Below are 21,954 nucleotides of genomic sequence, written 5' to 3'. Positions count from 1 at the left end.
TTTTTTTTTTTTTTTTTGGTTAAGTGCTCGTTCCCTTATAACGACCAGTTGATACAAATTTGTTAAATAATAAGGATTGATTAATTTATTTTAGGGCACAAGAGATCCAATTTGTGCGATAACTGCATCTGATAAGACATTACTTGTGGTAAGTTGTGAAAAACTTATTGTTGGAATAATAATTGTTTCAATTACAAAAGTAGGGTAAAGCAGTGAGTTTTGGGTTTGAATATCATCTTGTAACCACCCCATGTTTTATTAAATCTAATACACAAATTCAGACAGTTTTAAAGCTTACCTTACAAATTCTTTTTTTTTTTTTGGTACTGGGGATCAAACTCGGGACCTTGTACTTGAAAGGCAGGTGGCGGCACCACTGAGCTAAATCCCCAGCCCTACAAATTCTTAGTCATTGCAAAAAATAGCTGTTGATAAAATTAGTAGAATGGTGGCCAGACGAGATGATAAAGTAATTGCATCGAGAGTTTGACACAGAATTGAAAGAGTCCTGTAAAGGGTTAAAGGCTGTGGGGCAGATTGCATGGTGGCAGTAGGGCCTAGAATGTTTTTTTCCTGATATTTTGTATTGAAAAAGTGCTTTGGCTCAGCTACTTTCATAAGATGTAGACTGAAGAGGTGATGTGTTTGCTAACCATAAAGTAGAGCAGACCTTGGCGAATTTCTGCTGAGTTTCTCAAATAGAATCAATAGTATAGTGTGTTTTCCTGATCTCTGGCACTTGAAAATGTTAATTTAAAAGTATGTTTACTTTAATACAGTAACGCCGGTGCCATTGCATTTGATTTATGTAAACAGAGGCTTAGTAGTGTGTATTTCCAGTTCTAGTTATGTTCTTTAGCTGCTAGCTGACTTTATGGGGGACCCCTCCTAGCAGTGACTCTGCCATGCCCAACCTCCTAAATGGCCCTTCTTGAGAGTCAGGCTGCGGGACCACTGCTGCCCTGGCTAGAGAAGAGGTGGTGCCCCACTGCCACGCTCCAGGTACGGAGGAGCTGGGAACCATAGCCCTTTCCTGTCTGTGTACTCGCTGCTGATCTGTGAGCCTTGGTGCTCATCTAGAGTTGCATAGAAGTGTGTATTGTTTTAGTTTTTAAACATATTTAAACTAGTACTCAAGGTGTCACTGCTTTCAGATCCCCTTTCTCCTTGTCAAAAATGAATATCAGATAGATGACTACAGGATAAACATCTAGACTTTTAGTTACAGCTATTTCATTTTTTAAAATTAATTTTAATGGTACACTTTTGATATACATAAAGATTACATTCATCATAGGGAAAGATGTTAAAGATACTTTAGTGATCAGATGTCATTTTCACAGGGTCGGGAGTCTGGCACCATTCAGAGATACAGCCTCCCCAATGTTGGGTTGATTCAAAAGTATTCTCTGAATTGTCGAGCCTACCAGTTATCTTTGAATTGCAACTCAAGGTAAACCTGAGCGCTCTCCCATGCGGGTGTTAGAGTTATTGATTGGGATTTTTGATTTATGTAATAATTGTGAAGACAGATGTGTTTGTTGTGAACTTGTCTTAAAATTCAGTGTGGTTTTTACTGTACTGTATTTGGTCTTTGTCTACTGGGCATATGAAAATCCTGGTAAGATGTTACTAAAGCTTAAGAGTATCGAAACTATTTTGTATTTTCATACTAATTGATTTACTCACTTTGGATATGTTTTCCTTCCAGGGAAGCAAGATGAACACTAGTCTCTCTTCTGTTAAATTTATTTAAAAAATTAAAAGTTGTTTCTACTGTATTTTAAGTGTTTGATTAACCACTTTTGAAGAGTGGTGGTAGGTGATTCCACTCACGACACTGATAATAGTTGTGCAATGTTCCCCTCCCTGCTGGCATCATTTCCAGCCGTCTCGCTGTCATAGACATCTCAGGAGTTCTGACTTTCTTTGACCTGGATGCTCGGGTGACGGACAGCACAGGGCAGCAGGTGATCGGCGAGCTGTTGAAACTGGAGCGGAAGGATGTCTGGGACATGAGGTGGGCCAAGGACAACCCTGCCCTCTTTGCAATGATGGAGAAGACAAGAATGTATGTTTTCAGAAACTTGGATCCTGAGGTAAAAACAGGAAATGAGTGCTAAATATTCACAAATAATGAGCCAAATAGCAAAACCTGGATGTATCCCCTTTGTTTCTTTAAGGGGTTTATTGGTGTTGGCTGCATAAACCTGTGAAAGTAAATGGAAACGTTTTTGTGGATTTTAATATTTGGTCTCAAGTGGGAGTGATACTCATCTTTAAATGTTCTTTACTTCCCCTTACAAGGACTTTCTGCGTGTTTATTTGTTCCTTTTGATAGATGGAACCATGGTCACTAGGTAGTCTTCCTTCAAGAAAACAAAAGAAAGTATTTTTTTTTCCAAAATTTCTTAAAGAATCTAACAAAAACTATACTTTTGAAACTGCCTTTTCCTCTCATATTCTCCTGCCCATCCCTGCTGCATGTGGTACTCATGTACACGTTCACCACATCACCTGCTGACCCGTGTTCTCTCTTCACCCAGACATTCTTACAAATGCGCTAGTGTGCACTGCGACCCGTCCTCTCGGGGGATCAGGAAGTCCCTTTCTCATAAGGTTGCATCTTTCACTTGTGCTTCACATCAACTATTTTTATGCTCTGGATTTTTCTGTCACTCCATCTGTTCCAGACCAACTGTTAGCTCTTTTGTTTACACAGTATACAATAGGGCTGAGGATTTAGCTCAGTGGTTTCACCACCTGCCTTGCAAGCGCAAGGGCCCGAGTTGTATCCCCGGTACCCCGCAAAAAAGAAAATATACAATAATTTGAGTGGTGATTTAATCAAGAAGATAAATCTCTTAAATATGTTCTAATTAATAGAGCTTTTCAGTTTAGAATTTTGTGTTTTTTTTTTTTTTTTTTTTTTTTTTTTTTTTAAAAAAATACTGGGGCTCAAACTCGGGACCTTGTGCTTTCGAGGCAGGTGGTAGAACCTCTGAGCTAAATCCCTGGCCCTGGAATTTTCTGTTGTATTTCACTAGTGTGAATAATAGCTTTATGTCATTAATTTTTATTTGTTTGCACCTGTAGCCTCCTTGGGAAAAAATGGTATATTCAGTTTCTTGAGCTGCCAAAAATTTTTCTGTAGTAATTTGTTTAATGGTAAGCTGCCTTGTCACTTTGATATCTAATTATTTTTACATTTTCCACTTGAGCCCTACTTAGAAACTTCAAGTTGGCAATAATATAAACTGCTTTCCAAAGCTGTGAAAGCGTTAAGGACTCAGGGGCTCTCTAATTCTTAGGTCCTGAGAAATGGTTCAAAGGAAGATGTTTCTGCAAACAGGGGTTTGCTGCAGGGACCCAGGGGGAGATGGGTCCTAGACACAGAGCATGAGAGGGAGTTGGTTGGTGAGCACAGGCCGTTCCCACCCTCTGAGAGAGTGCTGGTGTCTGGTGTATCCTGTCTGGGGTGTGCACAGCCCCAGCCGCAGTTTCTTCCCCACTGGCGGAGAGGGTTCCTTATGTAGTTCTAACAGAACAGTCCTCATTTTTAAAAAATATTACTTTTTTAATTGGAGTTTGTTTTATGATTTGGCCTGTAGTTCAAATTCTGTTAGATTTACAGCTTGATAGATTTTCTTTTTTAACAAACCTCCCACTGTCTAGACTTCTTTATGAGCCGTCCTCTTCTGTTCTTTTCTCCTGCTTTCTGTGGTCAGTTTAGTTACTCTGCCCACTGTTTCTCCAACACAGAAGTTACTGGATCTGTAAAACTGGATTGGGGTGTTCCTTCAGGACATGAACAAGCTACTGTTTGACAGTCACAGTGTATTTACCCATGTGTGCAGACTGGGTTGTCTTTGGTTTACACCAGATGTGGCTTTGGATTTGTTAGGAGCAAGCAAGGAGCCCGTTCTCCTGTTTCATGTTTGCTTGTACTTGTGTTACCAGCATTGCTTTCAGTTCACACTCTTTTCGAGACAGTTTTTAAGCCACCTGTCCGGCGGGGAGGCGTAGCTAAAGTTAGATAGTGTAATCCCTCCATATACTTACTTAAGTATTTGCAAACTTCAGTCTGTCAGAATGTGCAGACTGAATTGGGAGGCCTTCTGACTGTGCTGAGGAGAGGTGCCAGTGACTCTCAGAGTACACACAGTAAAGCTTTAGACACTTTTTTTGGGGGGTGGGTACTGGGGATCGAACTCAGGACCTTGTGCTTGTGAGGCAGGTGGTGGAACCACTGAGCTAAATCTCTGGTGCTATAGACACTTTTTTGATAAAAAGAATTATATAATGCTTAGGTGAGTGTACTCTACCTTGTAGATCATTGGTCTGAAACTTCATATTCAATTAAATATCTTTGAATTTTGGAAAATAAAATTGATTAAGATAAGTCGAGCAGAAATTGAATTTTAAAATATGAATTATATAATTATTTGTGCATATTTACCATATTTACTTAAATACTAATAATCATAGATTATTTTCAAAACTCAGAATTTTTGATCTTGTTTCCACCTTTACTTTTCTCCCTTTCTCTTTGTTTTTGGTGTTTTTTTTTTAATCCACAAGTTATCTTTTGATTGCCTTGCTTTGTTGCATTATCTAGCCAAAAATAAAATATTTTTCTACTGATAAACATGTTTATGCAAATATATTTTATTTACCTAAAGTATGAAAATAAAGTATATAAGGGCTCCTGTAATGTATAAGAAATAGATTTATATATAGATTACTTTTTGGGGGGTTTCTTTTTTGAGACAGGGTCTCGCTATATAGTTGAGCCTGACCTGGAACTCACTGTGTAGTCCAGGTTGGTCTCGAACTCACAGTGATCCTCCTGCCTCAGCTTCCCGAGTGCTGGGATTATGGGTGTACACCACCATGCCCAGCCTAGATTACTTTTTTTTAACTGAAGTACATTCTGATTCTTTATGTGTACTTTTTGCTCAGAAAAGCATATTATTTGTCTTATACAATACAACCTTTTTAAAGGTAATAAAAGCATCTTATAAAGTTGTGTCACTTTTGGGCCAGGGATTTAGCCCTGTGGTTCAGTGCTTCTGCCTCCTGCTTCGCAAGTGCAAGGTCCTGAGTTTGATCCCAGGTACCTAAAAAAAAAAAAGTCTCATTTTTGACTTTTAACCAGCAACTTAAGATTTTTAATAGAAAGCAAATAATTGCAAACCTACTAGACACATTTATTAGCATATAGGAGTCTCATTCTACTAAAATAACAGACTCATATATTTACATATTGGCAAATGAAATTGAGTGTAGGATGGGGCTGGGGATTTAGCTCAGTGGTTCCAGCGCCTGCCTCGCAAGTGTAAGGACCCGAGTTTGATACCTGGTACCCCTCCACCCCCGCAAAAAGAGAAATTGAATGTAGGGAATCTATCAGTGACACTCCTTGGCTCATGTTCCCGAGAGCAGACTTCTCAATATGGTATAGGGTTTCTGTGATAGATGTATTTAGATACAAATATACTGCTTATCATTTTACTAAGAATTAAGCTTATAATATGGGCATGTAAGAAAATGTCCTTATCTTTTAGATAAATGGCCTGAAGATTTTAAGGGTTGAAATGTCATGATACCTATAATTTACAGTTCGTTAGCCACAAAATTAAATGCAATATATGTAGCAAATGTTGACAATTTCTTAAGTAATGTGTACATGGTACTAAGGTCATTCCGTCTAGGTTTTAGTTTGTTTGAAAATTTTGATATAAAATTTAAAACCAGGATTTCTTAAAGGACAGGCTATTTTGCAAGATGGAACATAACACTTGTTTTTGTCTTTAAGGAACCCATTCAGACCTCTGGATATATTTGTAACTTTGAGGATTTAGAAATTAAATCTGTTCTTTTGGATGAGATATTAAAGGTAATTGTTTTAGTTACTTCCTCACTGCTGGAACAAAATACCCAACACCCACAAGTTAAGGGAAGAAAACCTTATTTTTGCTCACAGTTTGTAGAGGTTTCAGTTCCTATTTGGATGGCTCCAAGACAGGTGGCATGGCACAGGGGCATCATGGGAGAAACAGTCCATGGCAGGGCAGAAGGGCAACACAGAGCAGGCAACAGGCACCAGAAGACAAGCAGCAGCAACAGAAGCTGCAGCAGCAGCAAGAGATAACAAACCAATCAGTGGAGTAATTTGGTTACCACACACCCTTAATCCATATTCATAACCCTCAATCCAGCCATCTCCAAAACCCCTTGCTATGAGTACATGAGGCTTCGGGGGACATAATGGTAATTCTTTTTTTTTTGAGTACTGGGGATCGAACTCAGGACCTTGTGCTTGCAAGGCTGGCACAGGCACCACTGAACTAAATCCCCAGCTCCATAGTGGTAATTCTTAAAACCAATCATATTTCTGTTGTCAGCTTGACTGGAATTCCTCTGGGACCAGACAGTGTGATATCTCACTTAGGTGTGTGGACCCAGAGGTCGGATAGCTCTCAGGTCCAGCCGTGCTCTGTGACTTGTGCTGTGCTTCCCATGGAGGTTTCAGTGGCTTGATGTTCTGGTTGGCCCCAAAGGAGGGAGCCCTGGACTTTCTCATCAGCCAGCCCTGTGGATTTCAGAAGAGGACAGAGAAGTACAGTGCATGCGGTCCGCAGTCTAACTCCAGGATGGAGCCTGCAACACTCTGGGGCAGTGATGGTGAACCGTTTAGAGGCCGAGTGTCAAACTGCAACCCCAAACCACTTACTTACCGCAGAGCGCCAACGCTGCAGTTAAACCTGAATGCTCCGCTGCTGCGGCAGAGCCGGGGCAGCGTGGCTCACGTTCCAGAGAGGGCTCTGTGTGCCACCACTGCCCTGGGGCGATGAGAGCACCGTGTTGGCTGACTCTTCTCTGTGTAGAGAGCACTTCTTTAAAGAGTGAAGAGAAAAATCTTGTCCTTGTTTAAGGCATTTAACCTGTGAAATAAAGGAGCGTGTCTGTTTTTTTCTTTTTCTTTTTTTGGTACCACGGGATCCAACTCAGGACCTTGTGCTTGCAAGGCAGGTGCCGTGCCCCTGAGCTAATCCCTGGCCCTCTTTTTGTTGTTTTTAGACAGTCTCGCTGTGTAGTTCAGGTTGGCCTTGAACTCACTGTGTAGCTCAGGCTGGTCTCAAACTTGTGGCAATCCTCCTGCCTCAGCCTCTGTGGTGGTGGGATGACAGGAGATCACCACCACACCTATCAGCAAACTTATCTAGTGGCCTGTTCACTCATGGTCAGTAATGTCAAAGAGTGTCCCCTTTTCCTCACACATGCAAGAAAGTAAGTTTTCATTCCTGTGTCCTCTTTGTCGAAGGACTTAGGGTTGTGATCCCTGAGTGTCCTCGTAAAGACAGAGTTATTAATGGGTAGAGTCTGGCTGTGGTTGCTGCTGGGTCCCGGCTGTCTCAAGTGTTAATGTTTTGTCAGAGTGATCTTCTCCAGTCTCCTGTGTCCAGGAAGGGTCCGCTGTCATGTCAGAGATTCCCACGAAATGTTTGTTACGTTGATTTTTTTTTTTTTTTTTTTTTTTTGGTACTGGGGAGTGAACTCAGGACCTTGTGCTTATGAGGCAGGTGGCAGAACCACTGAGCTAAATCCCTGGCCCTGTTACATTGATTTTTTAAAAACAAATAATGACTGTATTGCTTCTGAAAGGGTATTAAATAGTTACATAGGATTCAGGCAATACAGAAAAGTGCTGAAAGCAAAGGGAAAAATAACCCAAATCACACCATGCAGGTGTTTTAATCATTCGCTTTAGATAAACTTCAGAGCCTCATTTCATCTGGCTAAGCTGTGTGTGAAAGGTTCGATAGGTTCGATAGGTGAATAGAAGTAACTTCATAAAATGGGCATCAGTGACAATCTCTTTAATGTTAGTTCAATTTTAATTAAACAGTCCAAACATCAATTTACAGTGGAGAGCATTCTCCAAAGAGTGGCGTTTAGTTAACGTTCTCACCACAATGCCATTTTCCTGGCTTAGGGAGAAAAGTTATGAAAGGCTAAGCATGTTAGCTTTTAATAGCATTGACTTTTTACTCTAAAAGGAAACATTCTTATATTTTCTGTCTCTTTTCTCTTTTTTTGGTTAGCCATATCATTATTTTTACCTTGTCAAGATTTAGGACATTTTACTTTTGTTTTTTGACTAACTCCCAGTTGTTCAGTCTTCTTCGTGCAACGGTGCTGGGGATTGAACCCAAGGCTGCACACATGCAAGGCCAGTGCTCCGCCGCCCAGCTAGGCCTTGCCCTTAGTGGTTTAGTCTTCCACCAAGTCGTGCATGGCTGTCAGTCTTTTTATTACATTTTCTCTGTGCGTGAGCCCGTGATTTGGATTCTTTAGTTGGCTAGATTTCATCGTCACTGGGATTTTTTTTATTGTTGTTTTTTGAGACAGGGTCTCACTATGTAGTTGAAACTGACCTGGAACTCACTATGTAGCTCAGGCTGGTCTCAAACTCACAGTGATTCTGCTGCCTCAGCCTCCCTGAATGCTGGGATTACAGGCATGAACCACCACGCCTGGCCATCACTGGGATTTTTAAAGAAAGGCTCAGAGTTGCTGATTGCCTTCCGTTTTATAATGCTTGAGAGTGCCTGTGGCACTGCTGCTGTAGTTGGTGATTGAACTGACTATAAAAGTATTTTGGAAGCTACGTATTTCCATCAGTCAGCTGGGGTCTGAGGCTCCTGCAGTGTGGTGCTCAGTGCACCAGGAAAGGGTCAGAGTGGGCAGAGAGCTAGGCTGACAGGAACTAAATTCTCTGTGACAGTTTGTTATCAGCCTGATTATGCGCAAAGCTTACTAAAGAAAAGAATCTGTCATGCTTCTCTCTGGGGCCCTAGTGACCCAGGAAATGACTAGCTGGCTTATGGATCCCTTCAAGCATATGGTTGTAGGAAATGACATGGAGCTGGGTGTAGTCGCACAGCCCTATAATCCTGGCATTCAGGGAGGCGGAGGCAGGTGGATTGCGAGTTCAGGTTTCACCACAACTTGGAGGATTAGAGAAGAAATACAGAAGGTAAAGCAAGGAATTAATATTTACCAAAGTACTTTCACACGAGGCGTTTCGACCCTGCCTGGTAGGTGTTTCACATACCTTTTTCAGATGAGTGAAATGATTTGGTGAGAGTTCATCTGTTCATTGATTCAGCACATTTTAATTAAGAGTCAGTAAAACTCAATCCCTGGCCTTGTGTGGAGGAACTGGGTAAAGAGTAGTTCAGCATCCGGGGGACTGTGGGAGCCTCTGATTCAGTGAGGAGGGCCCCACTCTGTGACTGGCACGGCCGGGCCCTGTGCTCCTGTTAGCTGTGCTGTCTTCAGTCCTCACAGCTCTGAGAGACACTTTGATGGTTTCCTCCACTGTCAGGCGAGGGAGCTGTGGTGTGGAGAGGGGTTAGGTAACCCGCCCCTGTGGGCCAGCCAGCCATGGGCAGCGGGATGATTTGGCCTCGGAGCGGCTGGGTGGCAGAGAAGAGGCTGCGGTGTGGACAGGGTGGGCTCTGAGGGACCTTATGTGCCTGCTGGGGACTTAGTGCTTTCTCTGGAGGCAGTGGGGGAATTGGCTGGAGAGGAGGCTCCGGTGCAGGCGTGTAGGGCGGTTCGTGTGGCCCTGAGCAGTTCCTTAGGTTGGGCCAGGCCTCCCTGAGTCCGGGGCTCACACCGTCCCCACCGGTTCCTCCTCCTGCCCACAGGCCCCAAAGCTCCACTCTGACTCCAGGGCTGCTGTTGCCGGGTGAGGAGGGGGTGCTTGTGGCTGTTTAGCTTTGTAGCGTGCTCTGCTCCCCAGGACCCACCCACTGCTGTTTCCACGTGGGTGTACGTGTTCCGTGCTTTCCTCGTTAGCTGTGGTGTGGAGAGTATGGCTGAGTTGGTTGGAACTGCTGTTTTCCTTTCTTTGCTCATTTATCCAGCTTTTCCTCAGATACGCTTCCAGTGTTTTATTGTTTTAGTCAGCCTGAGAAGTTATGTGGGATGGGGTGGTAGCGATGACCCCAGCCCCTTCCTTTCTCCTTTTCACTGCCTAACGGTAGGGGATCAGTAGTGCTTTGCTCCTGGTGGGGAGAGCGTGGATGAAGGGTGAGGGAGCGGAAGTGTGGCACCTGGGTTTCTGGAGGGGCACAGGTACCCCTGGGAGGATGACAAAGAAGTGGGGTACACAGCTGGGAGGGACCCTCACACCCCGCTGCTTCTGCCCACGCAAAGCCTGACTGCTCAGGAGAGATTCCACACTCTGACGGTGACTATTTGATTTCCTTGTTTTCATCTTTACTTTTAGGATCCAGAACATCCAAACAAGGATTACATACTTAACTTTGAGATTCGGTCCCTGAGAGATAGTCGAGCCTTGATTGAGAAGGTTGGGATTGAAGATGCATCTCAATTTATAGAGGACAACCCACACCCCAGACTTTGGTATAAAACCCCCCAGACTTCCCCAGATGCGCGGTGTATGTGTGTGAGCCCCAGCTGCCATCCCAGCTCCTGCACTGACCTCCTAGGGAACGGGCTCAGATTCTTCTCTTCTTAAAATATGGAAATTTATTTCTGATTTGAAAGTTCTCATTATAAGCACAGTGTTATAGTATATGAAAACATCGATGTGTGCAAACATAGTCATTTCCCTTCATGATTATCTAGAAGTGATAAGCACAATAATGGAATTCTGGTTCAAGACTGGTTTATCAGTGACTTGCAAAGGCTGTCTCTTTTCTAAATAAAGGCGCCTGTTAGCTGAAGCAGCTCTTCAGAAACTGGACTTGTGCACTGCACAGCAAGCGTTTGTGCGCTGCAAAGATTACCAAGGCATCAAGTTTGTCAAGCGCCTGGGCAATCTGCAGAGCGAGGCCATGAAGCAAGCGGAAGTCGCTGCCTATTTTGGCAGGTTTGAAGAGGCAGAAAGGATGTACCTTGACATGGACAGGCGGTAAGTTAGGAAGGGGCAGGCGTCTGTCCTGCCACCAGTTTGGACTAGGAAGGTTTGCTTGAGATTTGGGCATCCTGGAGAAGAGCCCCGGGGCTGTGCCTGTGGCTGCTCAGCGCTCTCTCCAGCTGCACAGAGTACAGGGTCGTAACTCCACAGTAATAGCTGCGTGCAGTGTCACCCAGGTCATGTGAATTACACTGAGACCACCAGGCACGCCTGCCCTGGATCCTGTGTCTCAGGACACACGTGCCTGAAACACCCCCTGCCCCCACCGCCTGATGGAAAGAAGTGATTATTTAATTCATGACTTTGCCAAGGAAGTTGGAAGTGCTTGAAAACAAAAGACAGTTCTCCTCTTCTGGTGTCTCTGTGCTACTATAATAAATTACCTGTGCCTGCGTAATTTATGAAGGATAGAATTTTATTTTTCATAGTTCTGGAGGCTGGGAAGTCCAAGATCAAGGAGCCACAAAAAGCAGGTTTAGTGTCTGGTGAAAGGCCTGTCTGTGTTTTAAGGTGGTGTTTTGAAGTCTACACCTTCACATGGCAGAAAGCAGAGGGCAAAAAGGGGTGCATTTTCTCTGATGTTCCTTTTAGGAAGGTACTAATAAGCTCATGCAGGAAGACAGTCACTCCCCCAAAGACCTCACCTTTTGGTACTACCACAAGGAGGGTTATAGGTATCAATTGAGTTTGTTTGTTTTGTTTTTTGAGACAGGGCCTTGCTATGTAGTTCATGCTGGCTTTTAATTCACTGTGTAGCCCAGGCTGGCCTGAAGTCCTCCTGCTTCAGCCTTCTCAGTGCTGAGATGAAGGCACCCCCCCCCACCCCGCTGCCCAACATGAATTTTGGAAGGGACACACATTCAGACGGATACATCCGGGCCCCCATCCCCCATTGCCTGTTAGCTGGTCGGGCTAGGTTTCTAAAAAGTTTGGAGTTACCTTGTCTGCCTATCTTCTCTACCTCGAACAGTGCCTGGCTCTTAGTAGGCACCTGATAGATATTTGTCGAATGGACGTATGAATGATTGGATGCCGTTATTTGTAGGGACCTTGCTATTGGCCTCCGGCTGAAGTTGGTGGACTGGTTCAGAGTACTGCACCTCCTGAAAACTGGGTCAGGCGATGCAGACGACAGCCTCCTTGAGCAAGCTCACAATGCCATCGGGGACTACTTCGCTGACCGACAGAAGTGGTATGGAGCCGTACTTTCCTCAGTGGGTGGGAAATGTCCCTAGGGTGAGATGCTGGGAAATGAAGGTGAGCCCACTAAACCTGAAAATTCACATGGCTCTGCATTCACGCTGGAGAGCAAAATCCTTGAAGTTGTACTGTGAGCACTGTAAACCTGTGGAGTTTCAAACATAAAACTTCCACTTAGCTCTGGGCAGATTTGAGCTGTTTGAGATCGCAGTGTACACTTCTATGATGTTATTGATTTGTTTCTGAACAAAGTACAAGAATATTGTATTTGTTTGTTTTCTTATTAGAGATTATTTTTGGAAGTCATTGCTTTTATTCTTAAATTTTCATTTGATCAGTAACACGCACGTCAGTGGGAGTAGTACTGTGATGTATCTGATTAAAATGTATTTCATAAGAATACTCAAAGTCTGTTACAAGTAGGATATGCTTTGTAGCTTTTAGTGGAATTGGGTAACTGAAGATGATGACTTGAGTAATGTAAGTAATCGTCATTACCATCATCGTGGTGATGATTACTGTGCTGGGTTTGAACCCCGGGTTTTACACACACCTTTTTGATGAAAATACTTACAGAGATTCACTTTAGCTTTAAAAGCTTTTCTTTTTTTTTTCTTTCCATAGGTTGAATGCTGTACAATATTATGTACAAGGTCGGAACCAGGAACGCTTAGCTGAATGCTATTATATGTTAGAAGATTATGAAGGATTAGAGAATCTTGCCAGTTCACTGCCAGAAAACCACAAGTTACTTCTGGTAGGCATTGCATATTTTGGTTTTTGAAGTTGTTAGGCTACTTTGTAAGATTTTTGTGCTATATCAGGAAATAACCTCTACAATATAGAAAATTAAAAATTGTGAATTTATAGTTTTGTGGACATGAAATGATGCTTGTATTACTGAGGGGAATATCCGTCATTTTTGTATTACTATAATGTGTAGTCTTGTATAGTGTTTTCAGCTTTATAAATTTGCCTCTGAAAGTCATCTTAATACATGAAATATTTACAGATGAAATGCTGTCTTGTCAGGAATTTGCTTCAAAATCTGAAATTACTTAAAATTTGCTACAATTGAAGTTTAAAAAAATAGCTCAACGTTTATTAGGTTCTATTAACAATAAAGTACTTCATGTTAAAGAGAAACTAAAAGCACGTTCTGTTCACTTGGATATTTCTTTTAGTGTCTTTTAATTAATTGTTGAATTCTGCTGATGGGTTTGTGTCTTACTTGTTTGTCCTCTGTGTAAATGGCTGAGCTGTACCACACCTGTGGGGCTGGCAGAACTCGCTGCAGGGCTTGGACACAGTGCCGGTGTGAGTTGCACCTCAGAAGTTGGTCTGTTGGTTAATACATAAGTGTGGCATATTCTGATAATTCAGTTTTCTTACTGTGAAGTAGGGTAGGTACCCCTGTAACAACTGCATTTTTACTCACCCCTGTTCCTAACACTTGCGTTGTGCTGAGCAGGAAGGAAACCGAAATTACTCAGATCCCGGGTCTAGGAACAGTGTCCGCGATGGGGAGCCTTTTGGAGCTCGCGGCGCTGACCGCTGGCTGCAGCACTGTGCCATGGGCCCGCCACAGCCCTTACGGCCGTGTCAGTGTCGTCTCCTAGGTGTGCTGGACGGCGCGGAAAACGTTGTGCTGTTGGGATCCAGAACAGTGGCGTTACGGAGTAAATACTGGGTGATTTTAACAGTGAAATAACTACATAACTAAAGTAGTACTATAACATCAAGTTAGAGGCTTTCTCACAGTACGTAGGAAGCGCAGGGCCGCAACTGCAGCGTGTGACTGCGGTCTGTACCAGGCGCGCACGTTCGTGAGTGCACGCAGCTCAGGGAAGTTAGGTGGTCCACGGGATATTTGGGGAGGTCCCTTTGGGAGAAGTGAGAGCAAGAGGAACGGGTATGTTTTCATGTTTTATGATTTTTTACTATTGGAATGTATCTGTAATAAAAAATCATGTTTTAAAAGTTGGACAGAAAATATACATTTATATTTGCAAGTAATTTTGAAAGTAGGAAGGTGGGGAGACAAAAAGTCTGGATAATTAGTTACCTGCGTCGCAAGAAACAAAAGATTGATTCTTTGAAAATGGAGGGGGCGGCCACCAAACAGCCACGACGCCCGGCTCCTGTGGTTCTCTCGCCTGCTCCACCTGTGGGCGGCTCTGCCAGGAGTCCGGCTTCCTGCTCTGAATGGTGGCCTTCTCGAGGGTGTTGCTGTTTTGGGGGATTTCGCTTTGTTTTCTGGGCTGACCTTAGCTTTGGTCCTAGCTGCGGCCACAGGCCAGCTGATCTTCACCGAGGCATTTGAAAGGACTGTAGATGGGCCGCGGCCCTTACACCAGCAGCACCCCAGGGCCCGGTTGGATTCTGGATCCTGCCACTGCTGTGCGCCCGATGCTGCCCTTGGAGAAGAAAGGCCTGCAGGGTCTCGGCCCTCTACTAGTCGGATCCTGCCCGGGCCTGTGAATTGCGGGTTCTGTGGCAAGTGCTGCTGTGGCAGCTGTTCTGATTTGTAGCCCCTGCTTCTGTCTGTTTAAAAGAAAAAGCAGAAAAAGCACGGTAACCACAGCCAGTTTAACATTCCCGTGTCCCAGGGGCTTTCTACGCTGAGATATAAATGATTTCCTAGGCCTGTGAAACCTGATAGGACTGTTTTGTCCTCACAGGAAATAGCTCAGATGTTTGTGAGAGTTGGAATGTGTGAACAGGCTGTGGCCGCGTTTCTGAAATGTAATCAGCCGAAGGCCGCTGTGGACAGCTGTGTGCATCTCAACCAGGTACGGGACTGGACTTCACTGTCTGTGGCGGCTGTCGCCTTCGGAATTTTTAAGTCAAAGCAAAGTGAAAGTCACCATCGTGGTCCCGAGAGGGTTGAGGCTCGGGTGGACTTGGTGGCAGGGGCCAGACAGGTGTTCTCCCCTGGAGCTGCAGACCGAGCCTGTGCGGAGTTTGCCCTTGTAACCGCTCATAAGGGAACGGGAGCTAGCCTGTGTTTTCAGGCTGGAAGGAATTTTATAATATTCTGTATTTTATTAGGGTTGGGTTTTGATTCCAGAGAAGGACCAGTTAAGCTTGGTCATTGCCTGAGGGGGGAATTGAGTTCCTTTATCAATATTTATTTTGGCAAGTCTGTTTTCCTTCTCCTCTCTGGAAAACATGTATTTTTTTAGGAGCTGAAGTTTAAGTGAAATTAAAGTGAGAATTATTATAGAAACTGCTGTCAGTGTATTTTTAAAGTATTTTCCATAAACTATTTTATAAAGCTCCATTTAGCTTATAAAAATCATTTTTAAATGTTAAACCAGATAGTGTTTTTTTAACCAAAATTGCATATTTTGTGTTATGATAAAAAATGAAAGTCAAATCTTTTTCTGGCTCATAGTATAGACAAAAACAGAATCACAAGATTAATGTGATTATGAACTTTGAAATTTTCTTTTTCAAATGCACTTGTTAAACCAGTAAGTCTTAGATTACTTAATAATCTGACACACGTGTAGCTTATAGAATTTACAACTGCTCTGATTTGAGGGGATTTTAAAAAGCATACCAGAACGTCTTACTGTGCTGTTGTGACATGTTAATGTGAATATGCAGGCAGGGAATGATACAGGTTATTTTTCCTAGTGGAACAAAGCTGTTGAATTGGCTAAAAGTCATAGTATGAAAGAAATTGGATCGCTGTTAGCTAGGTATGCATCGCATTTACTGGAAAAAAATAAGACTCTTGACGCCATAGAACTCTATCGGAAAGCCAGCTACTTTTTTGATGCTGCTAAACTGATGTTTAAGGTAATGTAATAATCTTGGTGAGTAGCTGGTTTTGTCGTAGTTACAATTTATATATATATATTTTTTTTTTCTAAGAATATTTTTCATTTTCTTTGAAACACATATTTACTGTAGCAAAACTACTCTGGTTTATTACTGCTATTAACATTTGTTTTTGGTACTGGGGATCGAACTCGGGACCTTGCGCTTGTGAGGCAGGCGGTGGCACCACTGAGCTAAATCCCCGGCCCCTAATATTTGTTATTTTGATATTTTTATCTTTTACTAACAGGGCTATTTATTGTCAGTTTACTACTAATAATTGTAAATTTGGTACTGAAATTAGTAAAGATTTAAAGAATTTGCTGAGATCACCAAGTACAAATTCCCTTAACTGGAAATTAAATCCTATTGATAATAGAGTTCTGAGTCCTTGTAGCTGTACGAATTTTTAAATATTATATTTTTCATAATATCCATTTGGAAAGAATATAACACATACCATATTAATCTATGCAAAATTTATGTTTTGTTCTGTCATTTAGAGAATCAAATTTCACTTAATTTTGGAAATGATTATATTTGTACAAATACAGATTCAGAAATATCTCCCCCCAATTTTTTAACTGTTTGAAGATTGCTGATGAGGAGGCAAAGAAAAGAACTAAACCGTTGCGTGTGAAGAAGCTCTACGTGCTGGCAGCCCTGCTGGTCGAGCAGTACCATGAGCAGGTGAAGAGTGCCCAGCGAGGGAAGGTCAAAGGGAAGAGTTCAGAGGTGAGGGTGCGGGAAGTGACGCTTGGGCCTTCGGCACGTGGGAGAGCCAGACGTCACCACATCTCTCTCTACAGACCGACGCTCTGAGATGTCAGCATCGATTTCTCCAAGTTTCAGAAAAGAAATGCCTGATTTAGGGTTCATATTCAAATTTAGAAATTCCTACTTAGAAATAATGAAAATTAGTCTTTGCTTTAAAATTTTACTTTTGGTAAATTTTTTACCTACCTAGTAAATCTTTCTTTCTAATTAGAGAATTTTGAAAACTTTGTGAGAATGTGTATATTGGCCTGTGGGAGTAATATGGATATTACTTCACAGTGTAAACATCTCAGAGTACCTTAAAGTTTAATCAGTCCTGTTTCAAAATTTGATTGCAACAGTGTACCAAAATAGGAGTTATGTGTTGTGACAGTTTCGAAATGATGGCGCCTGCTTATCTAGATACGCTAAGGTCACTTTCCTGGTGACCACTGAGGCGGTGCAGCAGGTGACAGACACTGTGTGCATGGCAGAAAGCGAGCGTCGGCTCTCCTCCTAGGCCACTTCTGCCTTGGCTGGTTTGCTGGAGGAGGAAGCTCTGCCCACAGCTGGCCGGTTCACAGACAGTGCGTGGAGAGGGGCCGAGGCGTACCACTTCTTCCTGCTCGCTCAGAGGCAGCTGTACGAGGGCTACGTGGACACCGCACTGAAAACAGGTAAGTGCGTCGCCTAAACCCTGAAACTGAGTGTGAAAGGAAGGCCTGCTCCTTCAGTTAGCTTTTATGTCAAGTTCAGTAGCCTTTTCCCTGTGGATTTATTTTTATATGTTTGCGATTACGCTGTGTATAACTTTTGTACATTCCCCTTTTGAAATTAAAAGGATTTTTTTTCTGTTACATAGTATTACATATAGTTTACAGAACTATCAGACGTTTGACACAAGCAGAAAGAAGGTACACAGCATTCGTGCACTGTCCATCAAAGTTAAACGCATAATTGCCCAGTCCACATCTTTCTGGAAAGCTATATCTAAATCTATATCTATATTAAACTTGTAAAGAATTTTCTTAAACTATAACAGGGCATACTTTTGTGTACTTAAAAGAATTATAAAATGTTTTCTTTGCATACATTGCTATAGCATTTGTTTTATTTATTTTTTATAGAAATAGTTCTTAGGGCTGGGGATTTGGCTCAGTGGTTCCGCTGCCTGCCTCACAAGCACAAGGTATCCAGTTTGATCTCTGGTACCAAAAACAACAACAACAAAAAAGATTCTGATAATTTCAACCCAAATAGAAAAATATAAAGAAAAAGATAAAACAATCTAACAATTTATAAAGTAATCTTGCAACTGAGAGATAATTATTGCTAGCCTTTGGGTAAACTTCCTTTTATATTTTTTCCATGCTTGAGCTTGCTCTTTCCCCTTCAACCATGTGTTACAATTATCTTTCCATTGGTAAACATAAACATGGGTTGGTATCATTTTTATTTGATTTGATTTTTTAAATTTTTTATTTTTTGGTACCAGGGATTGGACTCAGGACCTTGTGCTTGTGAGGCAGGTGGCAGCATCACTGAGCTAAAGCCTGCTGCAAAAGAAATGCCTAGCACATAAAAGAAGAAAACTATGAATCTTTAGACAAGTAATGCACAAGTGGGATTTTAAATTGGTGTTTCTAGGTAAGAGCACTCATAGACATACCAAGGATCGCAATTTTAACATGCTACGTAGCTGGGGATTTACCTTCATAGCTTCATTTCGATTCACAGTTTTCTTTTTTTGTGCTCTAGACATTTCTTTTTCAGCTTATTTTGATTTTTGTTTCATCGGTGATGGATCTGTATAAAAGCTTCTCTAACTGATGATGAGTTATATACAAGAATTACTGTATGTTATAACTGACCTTCATTTAATTTTAGCTAGATAATAGATAAGTAATTTACTGTTAAAGCCATATTTTATACAATTTCTAGGCTTATATCAAAAGGAAAGTTAGACCTTAGAGATTCTTCACCAAGAGGGTGAAGATACCCATATACTTTAGATTTTTTCATCTTTCTGTGATAAAATTATCTGGACCAGTATAAGCCCTATAAAGTATTGCCTGTGAACCTGTTATGTATAAGGTATGAAATTAGACAGTATTATTTTCTGCAATTGAATATATTTTTATAAATGTCTTCCACTAAAGTTTACTGTCAACTTTTGACTTTTCGAACCACTTTGTAAGAATCTGATTATAAAACACGAGTATATTTTATACTTACATGTCGTATGAAAATTCCAGTATTCCATGATGAAGTATCAAGACTGCAAGGTCTAAAGAAGAAAAAGAAACAAATTAATTACAAATGTGATATTAATTCTGCAGTACATTTTTAAGGAAAGACAGCATCTCAAGGGCAGAAAGGTCGCCGATGAGGCATAGCGGCTGTTGGAGTGCGCGATGTTAGCTGGCAGCACAGGACTCGTTTTCACTTCTTTTTCTGACAGACGCGTTGTTCACTGAGACAGACAAGCAGTAGCCAGGTCAGAGAAACACGAAGTGTATGATTCCACGTTGCTTTGCCTTTTTGCAAAAGAAATGTGATATTGAGAATGATGACTAACACTGCAATACTAGTTTTTCTGCAGTGCCACTGAAATTTCTACTTAAATGGAATAAGAGATGGATGTTTCAACACTAGAAACTTTTTTGTCTGTGGCTATCTTTTTAAGTTGGCTCAACCATGTGCATCAGGTGGTGGCGAGTTAAAATTCGTTTTTATTTTTCAGTTTTGTGGTACTGGGGATTGAACTCAGGATTTTGTCTACCACTGAACTACTCCCACAGCCCTTTTTATTTTAGTTTGAGACAGTGTCTCACTAACTTGCCAGGCTGGCCTTGAATTTGTAATTCTGCTTTCAGATTCCTCAGTAGTTGGAACTACAGTGCGCGCCACTGGTCCTGCGTGGCGGTTGTTATTTTTAGCGGACCTGAGCTGTTAGTTGGCTTCACAGAACCTGGGGATCATATATCGTACCAGTGAACCAGTTTCTCAGTGTTGTTCTCTTGAAGTTTGTTAAAGTTTATAGAAGTTAAACTGGAACACAACCTATGACCTTTCCTAGGAGAGTTCATGATCGTATTTCCAAACCTCAAGTGTTCTCTTTCCTAGCTCTTCATCTGAGAGACTATGAAGACATTATCCCTGCAGTTGAGATCTACTCTTTGTTGGCACTCTGTGCATGTGCCAGTCGAGATTTTGGCACCTGCTCGAAAGCTTTTATTAAACTGGAATCTTTAGAGACCCTGAGTTCAGAGCAGAAACAGCAATATGAAGATCTTGCTCTAGAAATATTCACCAAGCATCCTCCAAAAGATAACAGGAAACCCGAATTGGACAGCCTTCTTGAAGGGTAGGCTAATTATAATCAGTAGATATCGTTGTACCTTAGGAGAAGCTTAGATTGCTATATGTTTATTTCTGTATGTATGTAATTTATGTAATACAATAGGGAAAGCATTGAAGTTTGAAGTAACTTACCTAACAATATACTCTGTTATTTATCTTAGAAGACCGTTAATGCTTTATTTTTTCATTCTCAGTAACGTTTTTTCTTGCAAACCACTTTCTGAAGTAACAGTATTTTATTCAAACTTTATCTTGGTGTACTTTTCATTCTTCAATTTTTAAATATATAAATTAGGTGAGATTTCTTGGAAATTTTAAAGTGTAACTGGGTTTCCTGCTCATTTTTGCAGTGGAGAAGGGAAGCTGCCCACGTGTGTGGCCACGGGAAGCCCCATCACCGAGTACCAGTTCTGGATGTGCAGTGTGTGCAGGCACTGTGTGCACACGCGGGTGGTCAGCAGCTGCACCTTCTGTCCCCTGTGCCACAGTGCGGTGGGGTAAGCACAGGTGCGTTGTGTACACCTCAAGTGGGCAGAGCTTGTGGACCTGCCTATAACTGTACATGTAATAAGGTTGATTTCCACTGGTGTTAATGAACACCAGATTCATTATTTTGTAGTTGTAGTTTTGCAGAAAATATGTATGTGAAGGTAAGAGATTCATTTTTGTTCAGAATACAATTATGAGTGAGGCTAAGTAATATAAAATTTAGGAAGCTAACTTCATTTTCTATCCAGCTATCATTTGTACATTTTATGATTGGTTATATAATACATATTCCAAATAAATATTTTTCTACCATGTCAAGGTTACCAATTCATTATAAAATATTGGGGAGGTAGATAGGGGGTGGAGGGAGCATGTGAGTGAGCAAAGTTGCATTTGGAAAATTGATACTAGACCTGAATTATGAGGAGGTTGACTAATAGGAAATGAACTCTGGCTAGGGATTTAGCTCGTTGGTACCAAACATGCCTGGCAAGTGGAAGGCCCTGAGTTCAATTCCTGGTACTGGGAAACAAAACAAAACAAAACAACGTAGTGGAAATGAGCTGTCTCTGGCTGTGTTTACTTTAAATCAAAGGGCATGATGGTGGGTAAAAAACACCCAGACCATATTTTTCAGTGGAAATGTGTACTTTAGCAAAATGGTATTCGGCTGTGCATCTCAGTAGCTGTGGTGGGGGAATCAGGAAGCAATCTTTGTGTTCACCCACTTGGTACACTGAATAGCAAGGTGTGTGTGCATGTGTGTCAAAGTGTAATCGGCAAGTTTTATCCACATTATGCACTGTGTTACATTTTTGTGTATTTATCATTTGTTTTACTAGATGTTTTCTTGTGATTTTTCTGGTAGAATTAGCCCAGTTGAGTCCAACATCACATTAAAATCTGCTTTTACAACTTTGGGAGGAGGTGGAAGGTGAGTCATTAGGTGACTCGGCTACTGAGGATGACTTGGATGGTGTGAGCCAAAGAAGTTGCAAGATAGATGGACAAGATAGATGACAGATAGACGAGTACAGGATGAAGACTGATTCAGATGAGGAAGAGAACAGTAATGTAAATAAGTATTTGACTGGTCAAAATACTACAAAATCGTCATGTATGCCTGCATGATCCAACATTAGAACTACGTTGGATAAAGTTGTTAGTTTCATTGTTTTGGGGGAGATACCAGGAATCAAACTCAGGACCTCACACTTGCCAGGCAGGAGCAGCACCACTGAGCTATGTCCTCAGCCTAGTTACTGTGTTTTTTCCAGGGGTGAAACTGAACAGAAAGCCAGCACTGCCAAGCAATGTTGGCAGTTGTTTTTTTTTTTTTTTTTTTTTTTTTTTTTTTTTTT

General features: G+C 41.8%; 1 protein-coding gene across 1 annotated transcript in view; it reads left to right on the top strand.

Annotated features, from left to right (window-relative positions):
• The window catches only part of Wdr35 (WD repeat domain 35), a 59,163-nt gene extending 38,326 nt beyond the window's left edge, over window positions 1-20,837 (top strand). Inside the window, exons 16-29 of the mRNA XM_010618034.1 lie at window positions 95-148; window positions 1,344-1,453; window positions 1,889-2,099; window positions 5,819-5,899; window positions 10,304-10,440; window positions 10,748-10,951; window positions 12,003-12,149; window positions 12,782-12,914; window positions 14,839-14,949; window positions 15,800-15,964; window positions 16,580-16,720; window positions 17,262-17,418; window positions 19,868-20,108; window positions 20,455-20,837. Of these exons, the coding sequence (XP_010616336.1) occupies window positions 95-148; window positions 1,344-1,453; window positions 1,889-2,099; window positions 5,819-5,899; window positions 10,304-10,440; window positions 10,748-10,951; window positions 12,003-12,149; window positions 12,782-12,914; window positions 14,839-14,949; window positions 15,800-15,964; window positions 16,580-16,720; window positions 17,262-17,418; window positions 19,868-20,108; window positions 20,455-20,605 (2,043 nt within the window). The 3' untranslated portion in view covers window positions 20,606-20,837. The remainder of the gene's footprint in view (window positions 1-94; window positions 149-1,343; window positions 1,454-1,888; window positions 2,100-5,818; window positions 5,900-10,303; window positions 10,441-10,747; window positions 10,952-12,002; window positions 12,150-12,781; window positions 12,915-14,838; window positions 14,950-15,799; window positions 15,965-16,579; window positions 16,721-17,261; window positions 17,419-19,867; window positions 20,109-20,454) is intronic.
• Window positions 20,838-21,954: the final 1,117 nt, after the last annotated feature.

The sequence above is a fragment of the Fukomys damarensis genome, unplaced genomic scaffold (genome assembly GCF_012274545.1).
Source record: "Fukomys damarensis isolate Sample0158 unplaced genomic scaffold, DMR_v1.0_HiC HiC_scaffold_2, whole genome shotgun sequence".
NCBI classification, from domain to species: Eukaryota; Metazoa; Chordata; class Mammalia; order Rodentia; family Bathyergidae; genus Fukomys; species Fukomys damarensis.
This window is presented reverse-complemented; position numbering and strand designations above follow the sequence as displayed.